Source organism: Amyelois transitella, chromosome 24 (assembly GCF_032362555.1).
Source record: "Amyelois transitella isolate CPQ chromosome 24, ilAmyTran1.1, whole genome shotgun sequence".
Lineage (NCBI taxonomy): Eukaryota > Metazoa > Arthropoda > Insecta > Lepidoptera > Pyralidae > Amyelois > Amyelois transitella.
In genome coordinates this window covers 6,788,146-6,803,777 of record NC_083527.1, presented here as the reverse complement: position 1 = coordinate 6,803,777, position 15,632 = coordinate 6,788,146, and the positions used below count along the sequence as shown (strand labels likewise).

Genomic DNA, 15,632 nt, shown 5'->3' with positions numbered 1-15,632 from the left:
TGGACAAAACAGGAGGTACTCGTACCTTGAACAAGTTCTCAGCGCCGGCTCGCAGCCTCAACTCCTTGTTTATCTCCTGGTTGAGCTAACTGTCTGATGACAACCGCTGCTCGACTCCAGGGGATCTGAACCCTGGACAAAACAGGAGGTACTCGTACCTTGAACAAGTTCTCAGCGCCGGCTCGCAGCCTCAACTCCTTGTTGATTTCCTGGTTGAGCTGACGGTCTGATGACGACCGCTGTTCGACACCAGGGGACCTGAACCCTGGACAAAACAGGAGGTACTCGTACCTTGAACAAGTTCTCAGCACCGGCTCGCAGCCTCAACTCCTCGTTGATTCTGGTTGAGCTGACGGTCTGATGACGACCACTTCATGGGGATCTGAACCCTGGACAAAACAGGAGGTACTCGTACCTTGAACAAGTTCTCAGCGCCGGCTCGCAGCCTCAACTCCTTGTTTATCTCCTGGTTGAGCTAACTGTCTGATGATGACCGCTGCCCGTTACCTTCGGTTCTGAACCCTGGACAAAACAGGAGGTACTCGTACCTTGAACAAGTTCTCAGCGCCGGCTCGCAGCCTCAACTCCTTGTTGATTTCCTGGTTGAGCTGACGGTCTGATGACGACCGCTGTTCGACACCAGGGGACCTGAACCCTGGACAAAACAGGAGGTACTCGTACCTTGAACAAGTTCTCAGCACCGGCTCGCAGCCTCAACTCCTTGTTGATCTCCTGGTTGAGCTGACAGCGCCTGGTCTGAAGGCGGCCGCGGCACGTCGCAACCCGCGGATCTGAACCCTGGAACAAGAGTAAAAAGAATACTTCAACATCAAGAGTATTGTCCATCTTTCGAGAAAGTTAAGGCCTCGTATAAAAATGTTATCAATCAATTTTTTTTATGTACGTCTCTCTGTATCAGCAGTGTGGTAAGCTTTTGAACTTCTGGCTGACTAGATTTTGATTTTTTTTTATGAATTAATTAATACATACATATAATCACGTCTATATCCCTTGCGGGGTAGACAGAGCCAACAGTCTTGAAACGTCTGGAAGGCCACGTTCGGCCATATGGCTTAATGATAGAATTGAGATTCAAATAGTGACAGGTTGCTAGCCCATCGCCTAAAAAAGAATCCCAAGTTTATAAGCATATCCCTTAGTCGCCTTTTACGACATCCATGGGAATGAGATGGAGTGGTCTTATTATTTTTCTATTGGTGCCGGGAACCACACGACACTTCCTATTAGTTGAGGCTTATAAACTTGGGATTCTTCTTTTAGGCGATTAGCTAGCAACCTGTCCTTATTTAAATTTCAATTCTAACATCAAGCTAAAAAGCTGAACATGTCCTATCAGTCTTTTCAAGGCTGTTGGCTCTGTCTACCCCGCAAGGGATATAAACGTGATTATATGTATAAATGTATGTATTAATTAATTCATGTACTAAGCAAATGCTTCGTCAATCACATTAAACAAAGAATATTCAAATCCTAACAAACACGACATCTTTGCACGCACATTATCTCGTAATTTCAGTTTGTATGGACCGAACAATTTTAATTGGATCTAGTAGGCATTTAAATTTTTTTTTTATATCTTTTGCCGCAGTGAAAGGCGACTCGTGCGCAGCCGATCGACAAGCGAGAGATAAGTTGATGACAGACGTGTCAATGTGGTTACCGGCGCTTGAAAAAGACCACTCCGTATCTTTACCATGGATGTCGTAAAAGATGACTATGGGAAAGGCAAATAAACTTGGGATTCTTTTTGTAGGCGATGGGCTAGCAACCTTTCACTATTTGAATCTCAATTCTATCGTCAAACCAATACAGCTGAACGTGGCCTTTCAGTCTTTACAAGACTGTTGGCTCTGTCTACCGCGCAAGGGATATAGATGTGACTATATGTATGTACATACATACATACATACATACATAAAATCACGCCTCTTTCCCGGAGGGGTAGGCAGAGACTACCTCTTTCCACTTGCCACGATCTCTGCATACTTCTTTCGCTTCGTCCACATTCATAACTCTCTTCATACAAGCTCGGCGGTTTCGGGTACTTTTGACCTGACCCTTTACCAGGACGTCCTTAATTTGATCAAGATACGTTCGTCTAGGTCTTCCCACTCCGACCTTTCCCTCCACACTCTCCTTGTATATATTTTTTTTTTTTTTTTTTTTTTTTTTTTTTTTTTTTTTTCTTTTACATACACTGATTGAGTTAGCCTCGAAGTAAGTTCGAAACTTGTGTTACGAGATACTAACTCAACGGTACTATATTTTTTTTATAATAAATACTTATATAGATAAACATCCAAGACCCAGGCCAATTAGAAAAAGTTCTTTTCTCATCATGCCCTGACCGGGATTCGAACCCGGGACCTCCGGTGTCGCAGACAAGCATACTACCGCTGAGCCACAGAGGCCGTCATATACATATACATACATACATACATAAACTCACGCCTCTTTCCCGGAGGGGTAGGCAGAGACTACCTCTTTCCACTTGCCACGATCCCTGCATACTTCCTTTGCTTCATCCACATTCATAACTCTCCTCATGCAAGCTCGGCGGTTTCGGGCACTTTTGACCTGACCCTTCACCAGGACATCCTTAATTTGATCAAGATATGTTCGTCTAGGTCTTCCCACCCCGACCTTTCCCTCCACACTCTCCTTGTATATCTGCTTAGTCAACCTGTTTTCATTCATCCTCTCCACATGACCGAACCATCTCAACATACCCTTTTCTATTCCTGTAACTACATCTTCTTTCACATCACAACACTCCCTTATCACGCTGTTCCTTATCCGGTCACTCAATTTCACACCCAACATACTCCTTAACGCTCTCATTTCCACTGCATTTATTCTGCTTTCGTGCTTCTTTTGCCATACCCAACTTTCACTCCCATACATTAATGTCGGGACCAACACGCCCCTGTGCACAGCCAGTCGAGCCTTTTTGGATAGTTTCTGACTGCTCATAAAGGCATGCAAAGCTCCATTCACCATGTTCCCCGCGTTCACTCTCCTTTCAATATCACTATCACACTTGCCATCTGATGTAAACTTTGATCCTAGATATACAAACTCTTTCACTTGCTCAACTTTTTCTCCTCCAATCAAAATATTACATGCTGTCATTTCTTTCTCCATTTCAAAAACCAGTGTTTTAGTTTTACTTACGTTCACTTTCATTCCTTTCTCTTTTAAAGCTTCATGCATACAGTTTACCATCTCCTGTAACTCCTCCGCTGATGACGCCAGTATAACCTGATCGTCGGCATAGAGCAGACATTTGACGAGTAATTCATTCATCCTTAATCCACTTTCAGACTCTTTCAAATCTGTCAAACAACTATCCATAAATAGGTTGAACAGCCACGGTGACGCAACACATCCTTGCCTAACGCCTTTCTCAATCTTAAACCACTCAGTGTGCGCTCCGTTTATCCTGACACAAGCACTCGAATCCTCATATAAGGATTTCAGTGCTCGTATTAAGAGACTGCTCACCCCATGCATAGAAAGTGCTGACCACAATTCATTCCTCTCAACTCTGTCATAGGCCTTTTCCAGATCTACGAATGTGCAATAGACTTTTTGACTCTTGGCCAACAACTTTTCGGCTATGCACCGCAAGGAAAAGACCTGATCAGTACATCCCATTCCCTTTCGAAATCCCGCTTGAGCATCCCATATTTTGTCATCAGTTTCATTCCTGACTCTATTAATCAATACCTTAGCATACAATTTGCCGACGACGCTAAGCAGGCTTATACCACGATAATTTTTGCAGTCCAGTTGTGACCCTTTTCCTTTGTAAAGTGGCACGATAACAGCCTTACACCAATCTTTTGGTACTCGGCCGCTTCTCCAACACAAATTGAAAAGGCAGTACAACTGACTAGCTACTACGCCTTTTCCTGCTTTAAGCATCTCGACCGACACTCTATCACACCCAGCAGCCTTTCCCGCTTTCATACTCTTAAGTGCTTCCACAATTTCGAACATTTCAATTTCGCCTTCCATCTCATTCTCTTTTTCTTCGCTATAGCAGAAATCTTTCTTATTTCCTTCCTTTTTTTCAAATAAACTTTCAAAATAGTCCTTCCATATCTTTAGTACACATTCTTCTCCTTTCACAACGCTACCATCCTGGCATCTGATCCTAGTCAGCTCTCTGGTTATAGTATTTCCTCGGGCTGACCTTACGGATTTCCAGAATACTTTCAGATTTGACTGAAAGTCTTCTGATAGCCTTTTATCAAAATCCTCTTTATACTCTTCTTTCTTTCTAATCACAGCTTTCTTAACCAAATCTTTCATTTTCTTATATTCCTTACGTGCTTCATTCACATCTTCATCTATAACCTCTTGCATTCTTAAGTTAGCTTTTGCTGCTAACAAATCCAGCCATGCTTTCTTCTTTAATCGCACAAGTTCTTGCACATCTTTACTCATCCACGCATTTTTGTGATTTTTTCCTTTCCTTCTTCTACTTACACCACACACTTCAACAGCTACTTTCACAATTCTTTCTTTAAATTCCTTCCATCCATCTTCAATATCGCTCATTTCATCTAAATCTTCAAATTCATCCTTCAGTCTATTAATATACTTCTTACCTACATCCATATCTTGCAAATTTTCTACTTTTACTCTTTCCAAAGCGCTGGTTTGCTCCCTTACCCTGTGCCGCCAGCGATTGAAGATACCCCTTATCCGGGATATCACCAGTAAATGGTCCGAGTCAATGCCAGCACCGCGATATGCACGGGTATCCAGCACTTTGTTCTTCAATCTTTCATCTACAATCACAAAGTCTATCATACTTTTTAAAATACCTTCCACTCTTGTGTAGGTGTGGATCTCTTTATGTTGAAACATTGAGTTCGACACAAAAAGATCCCACTCTAGACAAATTTCTAATACACTTCTTCCATTATCATTCACCTTTTCGTCACCAAACGCACCAAGCACCTTTTCATATCCATCACGCTTTACACCCACCCATCCATTAAAATCACCTAACATAATAATCTTCTCATTTGGCTTGGTAACTTTCAATACTTCTCTTACACTATTCCAGAACTCCTCGTTTTCGCTTTTTGCTGATGTTGTACCCCTCGAACCCACATCCCAAGGTGCATAAACACCTAGAACGAAGATCCGAGTGATTCCAACTTTCAGCCTAATCCATAGAAGACGAGGGCTGACACACTCATACTCATTCACGCACTCAGCCATTCGTGCAGAAAGAATTAGACCGACCCCTTGACAGCCTCGGCTGGTACTGGAAATTCCAGACCAATACGCCGTGTAAGGGCCGTGCTGCGTCGCGTCGCATCCTTTCCGCTTCGTTTCATTCACGCACAACACATCCAAACGTCTTTCATCCATCATCTGGCATACTTCCTCAATCTTATCCTTCATTCCTCCTCTTACATTCATCGTCGCAAAGCGGCTTTCAGCAGACCGCATACCGCTCCCGCCGGGAACGAGACGTGATGGGGTGCGGACACCATCGCCGCCATTTATATGCTTTTTAAGATTCATAATGCGATTCCCACGAGACGCTAGGGAAAAATTTTGTCCGCCCCAGCAGAGCCCCGCATGCCAGGGTAAGGCTAGCCATTACCTGGGGGTCGCCCAACCCCATGGCGGAAGTGGCACGCTCGAGACTAGGCTCGCCCCTAGCCATGCATCCATCGGCGCGGCAGACCTTAGATTGGCCTATATGTATGTATACATGTTATAAATATATAAGATGTTCTGTACCGTGTGTAATATTTTGTAACCACGGTCTCATTTCATTTGTGGTCTAAATAATGATTTAAATTGAACACGATTGCGTGCTGTATTTCATTATGTCATTACTTATTTGGAAACGATGATTATACCCGAGGAATGATAATTAATACGTATGGTCACGTCTATATCCCTTGCGGGGTAGACAGAGCCAACAGTCTTGAAAAGACTGAGTGGCCACGTTCAGCCAGTTACCAATACAAAAAAGAATAGGACCACTCCATCTCTTTCCCATGGATGTCGTAAAAGGCGACTAAGGGATAGGCTTACAAACATGGGATTTTTTTAGGCGATGGGCTAGCAACCTGTCTCTATTAGAATCTCAATTCTATCATTAATACAAATAGCTGTACGTGACCTATCAGTCTTTTCAAGACTGTTGGCTCTGTCTACCTTACAAGGGATATAGACATGACCATATGTATGTATCTATACTAATATTATAAAGCTGAAGAGTTTGTTTTGTTTGTTTGTTTGTTTAAACGCGCTAATCTCAGAAACTACTGAACCGATTTGAATAATTCTTTCACTGTTAGATAGTCTATTTATCGAGGAAGGCTATAGGCTACATTTAATCCCGGATATCCTACGGGAAACGTCAACAATGCAGGTAAAAGTTGAATGAGTCGGCCATCTGCGAGCTTTCCACGCGAACGCTGCACAAACCAACAAAGATATAGTAAAACAATGTACTAAAGATGTGAAGTACTCATTTTTTGCCACAAAAAAGTCCGCGAGAGCATATATCTATCTCTTAAGGTTTACTTACCACTTTTATGTTCATTTTTAAGATTATTTTTTCATTATAAACATAAGTTATTTCGAAACCAATTTTCTTTAATTCAGAATTAATCCTTATCCAAATAAATATATTTATTACTTTCAGCTTTTCATGTAGACTAAAATTGCCATTTACAGTATATAAATCAGACAAATAGGTTTTGAGATATAGTCGTTATAAGCAATTTGCAGCGAAACATTTAATACGGCGAACCAGCGTTCTTTCTAATACGCGGATGTTTGCAAAAATAAATATGATGCCCAAAATTACTATTCCACGCGGACGAAGTCGCGGGCACAGCTAGTGTATGTATAATATTATAGTCTTAAAATTATAGACTCTATCTTTAATTTAATTCCTTAGCTCCCTTCTCTAGAAATAAAATTAAATACACAAAACCATTCTGCATAGCTAGTCGCAACCGATACGCGTGCGCGGAATGGCATTCATTACAAATGTAATAATTGTCGTGCTGTTACGAAACTCTTCTAAATATAGGTGGCGTTGCAATGGCACGCCGTTGATTGCGCGCGCGCATGATTTCACAGGCGTTTCGTTACTGGCCCTAAATGATACGTTTTTCATTTACCATGTGAATTTTAGTGGCGAAAATTCGTAGTCTGAGATTCTATTACCTGATTTTTATTCGTAAAACCGTTTATTAGTAAATATATTTTATTAAAAAAAATATATATATATATATTGATGTACATATCTCTTGCGGGGTAGACGGAACCAACAGTCTTGAAAAGATCGAAATGACACGTCGAGTTACTACAGGAGCTAACAAACGGAATAAAGTCTAGGTTTATCTAAAATACATTAACGCGTTAGTAGTAATTTTCAATCACGCCTCTTTCCCGGAGGGATAGGCAGAGACCACATCTTTCCACGATCCCTGCATACATTTTTCGCTTCATCCACATTCATAACTCTCTTCATGCAAGTTTTACGCGTATTCTTGACCAGACCTTTTGCTAGAACATCTCCGATTTGATAAAGGTACGTTCCCAACAAAAAAATGCAGCAAGTTCTGAATTTAAATCACAAAAAAAGTAAAAACCAAATTCACTTTCCAAAAAAGTTCAATATGGATACACCGACGCACGTTTTTTACTTTTTTCGAATACAAATTGTACAAAATGGCGGTAGAATGAAGAATGTGACGGCGGGAATCGAGCCGCGTGCAATAAACTATGTGGATAAAATACCGAGAGAGTGGAAGAGGCACTTTTTAAGTATACCGAACTATGCTATCCGGGACGTTTGACGGCCTCTGTGGCGCAGCGGTAGTACGCTTGTCTGTGTCACCGGAGGTCCCGGGTTCGAATCCCGAATAGGGCATGATGAGAAACGAACTTTGTCTGAATGGTCTGGGTCTTGGATGTTTATCTATGTAAGTATTTATTGTAAAATATAGTATCGTTGAGTTAGTATCACGTAACACAAGTTCGAAACTTACTTCTAACGGCTAACTCAATCTGTGTTATTTGTCCCGTATATATTTATTTATGCTGTTTAAAACGGCATCGCTCTTGCCATGCTACGGGGCATCAAGGTCTATCCTATCTCTGCGCTAAATTTCGTCAAACTCGGTCCAGTATTTTTGAGTTCATTCGTAACAAACAGAAAACAAATTTTCTTCATCTCTAATGTTATTTAACCTTCAATTGAACAACGCTGACTCGTCAAAGAGATGTAATTCTATAGTTTCGTTAATTTGTAGTCGCGTGCACCAAACTATACGCGACGTGTTTTGGTTACAGAATAGGAGCATTGTTTCATGAGACCAACCTGTCATTTTAAACTATTACTTGTATTTTATGGCTATAGTTGTGCAGTTATATATTACTAGCTATATTACCCGCTGTTTCGCCCGCTTAAATTTAGCACCGTGTACAAAAAGCGACGAATTAAACGCCCTCTATATAAAAGAACTACGAAATAAGCACCACCTTAAAAGTAACAAATTAAACCCCACCTACAAAAAGTGAAGAATTTAGCGCTACAAGAGAATACAGATTTTTCGCAAAACCCACGGGTACTATAATTTTTACCGGAATGAGGGGTAACTAATGACCTTCTCCTGACTCTTAATTGTGAAAATTAAAGAATATTAATTCTGTAGATAGAAAAGTTAACAAAAAAATAAACTTCGCATTTATAAAATTAGTGGGACAAATTTGTGTCATCAAATTAAAGAAAAAACATTAGCCAACTGATTTGACTTGCATCAAATAGCAAATAAACCAGAAAGCTAAAAATAAATGACAAACCGTCAACTAGAAACAAACAAACTTATAGTTTTTTAAATTAAAAAAAAATTAGGAAAGTATATAATTAGGTATTTAAATTACTGAACCCCAGAAAAAAAAAATGAAAAATACCTTTCAAGTGACATTTTGTTTTTTTTTTTTTCAGTTTTTTTTTTTCAATAAAGCCAAGATAGTAAACTTAGTTGTTGGGAGCACGTACATACATATGTACCTACATTCTATTAACTTTGTTTCTGTCAACAAATCCACTAAGTTACTGACACATAACTAAAGTAACTGACACATATCTACTGTTATTTGTAAAATGGTTCTGCGCTGGTTAACCAGTGTTGCAGTACAACAAGCAGTTTTCATGCACATGCAACCGATATGCTAGTGTCAGAAAAAGTTAGAATAGATTTATTTTCAAAATTGGATACAAGGTATCACTTATTGACGTCACATCACTGAAATCTAATTATAACTACTACCGCTTCCAAAGCGCATGTAACATTCATACATACAAACAATCACGTCTATATCACTTGCGGAGTAGACAAAGCCAACAGTCTCGAAAATACTGATAGGCCACGCGTTCAGCTGTTAGCCTTAATGATAGAATTGAGATCGCTAGCCTATCGCCTACGAGAAGTATCTCATGATTATAAGCCTTTTCCTTTAGTCGCATTTTACGACATCCATGGGAAACAGATGGAGTGGTCCTATTCTTTTTTCTATTGAACCAAAATGGCAAAACCACACGAAATTTCAAGGAAAATATTCCAATACTCCATTCTCACAACAAGAGCTTGTCTGCATTACCCGAAAACCGGTCAAATTATATCGATGATGAGTTTATAATGAGCGTTTTTGGACGGAGCACGCCTGAGGAGATTAATATGTTTCTTGGAAATATACCCAACTAGAGGCCGCCCGCGACTTCGTCCGCATGGAAACCCTATAAATCCCGCGGGAACTCCGGGATACAAAGTAGCCTATATGTTATTCTGGGTCTTCAGCTACCTACATACCAAATTTCATTTGGCTTCATAATAAAATTGAGATTCAAATAGTGACAGGTTGCTAGCACCTCGCCTAAAAAGAAAAAAAAAATCCTAAGTTTGTAAGCCTATCCCTTAAGCGCCTTTTACGACATCCATGGGAAAGAGATGGAGTGGTCCTATTCTTTTTCGTATCGGTGCCGGTAACCACACGGCACAATAAATAATAAAGATTTTAAAATAAATTAGTAATTGATGCACTAAATGATAATTCTCTTACTCGCCTTTTACGACACAAGAAAACAGCAGTCCATAAAAACAAATTAGCGGAACAAGTCAGGCGATAACGTATGTAGTAATTATATGACTCGGCAGTGGCTCGCCCGGGTATCGAACTGAGGGGCAAAGTAACTGTACTCCCGTCTGTTAGTTGTGGCCCCTACCATCGGTGTTCACGCAATTTACGATTAGCATACATACATACATATGGTCACGTCTATATCTCTTGCGGGGTGTTCACGCAATTTACGATTAGCATAAATATGGTTACGTCTATATACCTTACGGGGTAGACAGAGCCAGTAGTCTTAAAAAGACTGAATGGCCATGATAAGCTATATGGTTTTATAATGGAATTGAGATTGAAATAGTGACAGGTTGCAAGCCCATCGCCTACCAGGATGAGTCTTAAGTTCATACGCCCCTTAGACGCCTTTTACGACATCCATGGGAAATTTATGTAGAAATTCTATAATATCTGTTAGTATTAAAAATTATTATTTATCAGTTATAAAGTGCTGGAAACCACAAGGCAAATATACAAAATTATTCAAAAACGAAGCAGTTACATAAAAAATACGAACAAAGAATACGAACAACTAATTAACCATAGATTTGTCACTTGTAATTCACGTACGCGACTGAAATTCGATCTCGTTCATAATTCATGAGTTTGGCGCCGGTGGTAGGGTCCAACTATTGCAATTTCTAAGTGAAATGGAGAAAACATAAGTACATATTGGTGTTGGTACTTGTTTGGATTAAATTATTGCATTGCAGACTAACATTCGCCTGGGGCTTTGCGCCTGTGGGAATTTACGAAAACAAATTCCATTAACATAAATACAAATAATGAAAATTTAAAAATGTTCATTATTTGTATTTATGTTAGTATATTATTATATATGTATGAAGAGGAAATCACAAACTGTGTTGATAGGCTGTTTTCATTCCCGCGCAAATTGTAAAAAACATTCAAGAGAAAAGCTTGAAAAACTGAGCGTGGCCTTTCAGTCTTTTCAAGACTGCTGGCTCTGTCTACCTCGCAAGGGATATAGACGTGATTATACATATGTATGTATGTATGTACACGTAACACTGCTATACTGTTTCCTTCTGTAAATATTGCATTGACATTTAAATAATAACATATATTTAGAAAACAGGTGAAAAGTTAAGGTCACGTGTGACCACTGTATAATTATGTTCATTTAATATGACATTAAAGATTAACTATGCTAAGTGATGGCTTACATTAGGGTTGTCAAGTCGCCAAACCTTATAGCCGGACAGACCAGCCAGACCGTATCACTAGATAGTATAAAACAAAGTCGCTATTTTAGTCTGTTTGTCTGTATGCTTAAATCTTTAAAATTACGCAACGGATTTTGATGCGGTTTTTTGTATCAGGTAGAGTGATTCAAGAGGAAGGTTTTTATGTATAATAACATTTATAATTTTGCACCCGTGCGAAGCCGGGGCGGGTCGCTAGTATAGATATAATCAAGTCTATATCCTTCCCGGGGTAGACAAAGCCAACAGTCTTGAAATGACTGCTAAGCGACGTTCAGCTGTTTGGCTTAATGATAGAATTGAGATTCAAATAGCGACAGGTTGCTAGTCAAGCTTTTCTCTTGAATGTTTTAACAACACTGTTTGTAAATTCTTCTTCATACATACAGTCGCGTCTATATCCTTTGCGGGGTATACGTAGCCAACAAACAGTCTTGAAAAGACTGATAGGCCGTGTTCAATTTTATGACTTAATGATAGAACTGAGATTCGACTATTTAGGTCATTCGATCGATAAGCGACTCTCATCTGACCTCCGCAACCTTTGAAGGGGAACCTAACCCGTATTGGATCCATGCTTACACATCCAGTTGCCTGAATGTGCAGGTTATCTCACGATGATTTTCCTCACCGTAAAACCAGTACTCAAATTGATGTACATGACTTTGAAAATCATCATCGATACATGGCCTGGGTGGGATTTGAACCTGTGCCTTTCTGCGCATCACACATTTTAACCGAACACTTTACTGATTCGACCATCGACCCTTAGAGACTTCTACACTACACCCAATATCACGCCTCATTCCCAGAGGGGTAGGGAAAGGCTCTCTTTTCCACTTGCCACGACCGTTGCATACCTCTTTCGCTTCATCCACATTCATAACTCTTTTTATGCAAACTCGCCGGTTTAGAGTACTCTTGACCTGACCTTTCGCCAGGGACTTGATTGATTACGAAAATAATTAAATTATTTTTTTTATAATTCTGCTAAAATTAATATTCAGCCTTGCCCTTTGATTTGCCGTCCATTTTTTGTTGCAAATCATTGAATGACCTAATTTTGTTTAAATGTTAATTTATTCGTAAAACTAGTTTTTAAAGGACCTTCATCTAGTTTCGGACCAGACGCAGGTAATTAATTTTATTACTATTGCTTAGAATTATATATAGGTATATATATATATATAAAGATCTCACAAAAAACAATCAATATTTGTTCTATTATTTCGATCTTTCTGACAGAACGGGACAGAAATGGAGTAGTTTTTTTGTTGCCGGGAACCGCACGGCACTTTTTACTAGTTTCGCATTTATAATATTAGTTTGGATATGATATATGAAATACACATTCAATCCACAACAAAATGGTTCCCTGTTCTTCCCACAGGGGACCCTATGAGTAATGGAATAAAAACCGGTGACAATTTCCCGATCGAATTGCTTGGCAGGTAATAACTGGACGCGATCCAAGATGGCCGCGGTTATTGCAATGAACTTTTATTGCATTACGTTATGTAATAGTTCGTTTACCCCAAGGATAAATAAATAAATATGTAGGTACGGGAAAAATTACATAGATTGAGATAGTTTATATAGTTTGCTGTGTGGTTCCCGGCACCAATAAAAAAAAGAATAGGACCACTCCATCTCGTTCCCGTGGATGTCGTAAAAGGCGATTAAAGAAAAGTCTTATCTCTCTACCCCGCAAAGGATATGTTAGTCTGAAAGTAAGTTCGAAACTTGTGTAACGAGATACTAACTTAACGATACTATATCTATATCATATGATAAATAAGAATAAGAAGAAGGGCATAGGGTGCCTTTCATCCAATAAGCAATAGTTCCCGTGGGATTTGGCCAAAACCTGCATACTTATGCAGGTGGCGCTAAATTTGTTGCTTTTTCTAAATGGCGTTAAATTCCTAGATTTTTGTAGATCCCGTTAAATTCACGCGGGCGAAGTTTGGGGTATAGTAGCATTATAAGTGTGAATCCATGATTTCTTCTAGAATGTTCTTCCTTAGTTTATGCACTAATCTGCAATTCGATGTCCGAGGTACTGTTGCTGTCTCGCTTCACTGCGCGTGCGCTGGTCAGCTGGAAACATGAGCGCTTCCTTGTGATAATACTTATAAACTTAAGACCGCGGCTTCATTTGCGTAATTTTTTTTTTAAACATACAACCCTACTTACGTTAAGTCTTACGTTTTTATCCCTTACGGGATAGACAGAGCCTACGGTCTTGAAAAGACTAAAATGCCACATTCAGCTGTATGGCCTAATGATAGAATTGGGATTCAAAGAGTAAAAGGTTGTGAGCCCATCGCCTAAAAGAAGAATCCCAAGTTTATAAGATTATCCCTTAGTTGCATTTTATGACATCCATGGGAACGAGATGGAGTGGTCCTGTTCTTTTTGATTGGTGCCGAGAACCACACGGCACTAGTACACACTATGTTGTTTCCTTCGTTACCACAATAGCATTTATGAAAAACATATGAATAAGGATGTCAATCTAGTCGTAAGTACGTCACACACGTCAAAATGAAAACACCCCTCTTTTTACGTTGGGGGTTAAAAGTTGAGTTCCACGATGCACATCGTGAGACCTTGGTCCCAAAAACTTTACAAAATAGTGGACCAAATTAACTTAATCTGAAATGGCCGAATAAAAACTAAATTAAGTTAACAAAAGAAAAAAATGTAACTGTTATAATTGAGTTTCATTGTTAGCGTAACCGTTATTGTTTAAATCTTGAAATTTACAAGCGTTGTTGCGACGCAACATTTTGAAATTGTCGCAGATAGATGAAAAAAAAAATTGTCTTCTTAATTTATTTATCCGTAGACGAAGTAGGAAATATATATATATATTCTTAGCGACCAAATGGGTTTAAACTTAAAAAAAGACAATTACAATAAACCCTTATTTATTTAAATCAAAGCAAATTAATTTATAAAACAATTTTAAAACAACCGTTAATAATCAAAACAAAACTCAACCAAAATACCGATCAAAAATAATAAATGGAACAGACTCACTTTCATTGATGCCAACCACAACCAACAACCTTACCGGGCGACAATCGGGCAGCGAAAGGGGCTGCTGTGATTTTTTTTTTTTTTTTTTTTTTATGTAATTTCTCGTTGTTGCCTGAAGGGCTTAACAACTTAACCGGACTTTTTGTGGCGGGGCCTGAAGGGCCTCCTGCCGACGCAGTGGCTGCTCAAAGGGTTCCCAGAGTGGGACGGACCTCGGCTTTGGCGCCACCCGTGTAGGTTGAACCTAGTGTTCAACTGCCATAAGGGCTGACTAAGTGGCGGATCCACCGGGTGCCGCCGCGGGGCGGTACCTAGTGAACCGGCCACTAGTCCTACTTCTCCGCGTTCGCCGGCGAACGCGGTGTATGTACGCGATTATGTCGGCACGGTGCCTCTGTTGGGAAGGTAAGGGGTCTGAGGGGGGGACGGCGGCCGTAATTGGGTCGTCCGGATCGGAGAGGATATCCCTAGGTCTTCTGTACCTTGCGTTGGGTGCGGGGGCATAATTGGCAGCTTGCACTACCAGTGGGTTCGGGTGGGAGGGCGCTCGCTCAAAGAAACGTTGGGACGTTTCTTTGAAGTAACGAATTATCGATGGGATTTCCAGTTCCCTGTGGAGATCACTCATTCTGGTGTACCAGGGGGCCCCGGTAGCCTTCCGGAGGAATCTATTTTGTATGCGTTGAAGCAATACAATGTTAGATTTTGCCGCGTGCGCAAAACACACGCTGGCAAAAGAGAGGACGGGGCGGATGCACAACTTGTATAATGTCAGTTTATTTCTAAACGACATTTTTGGGTTGACGATCATGGGGCTGAGCTTGTAGAGGTACAAGGCAGCTCTGTTTTTGACGCGTTTGATATGAGGACCAAACGTCATGCGACTGTCTAGGGTGACTCCTAAATATTTGGCTTGTTTGGCCCAGGGAATGGGCCTGCCATAAATCTGTAGGGTGCCAACGATCGGCGTTGAGCCTCCCCGGCGGGGTCTCGTGGTGATGTTGGGGTCCCTTGAAAAGTACACTGCTGTACTCTTCGTGGGGTTTACCTCGATCCTCCATAGGCGGAACCACTCCTCCAGAGCCTTGATGGCCTGTTGGAGTCGTTTCACTATGGTGGTCGATTGTTTGTGGGCGGAGTAGAGTGCCGTATCGTCAG

General features: G+C 40.4%; 1 protein-coding gene across 1 annotated transcript in view; it reads right to left on the bottom strand.

Moving 5' to 3' along the window:
• The window catches only part of LOC106139174 (rhophilin-2-B), a 93,829-nt gene that overhangs the window by 22,186 nt on the left and 56,011 nt on the right, over window positions 1-15,632 (bottom strand). Inside the window, exon 3 of the mRNA XM_060951147.1 lies at window positions 682-798. Coding sequence (XP_060807130.1) covers window positions 682-798 — 117 coding nt within the window. The remainder of the gene's footprint in view (window positions 1-681; window positions 799-15,632) is intronic.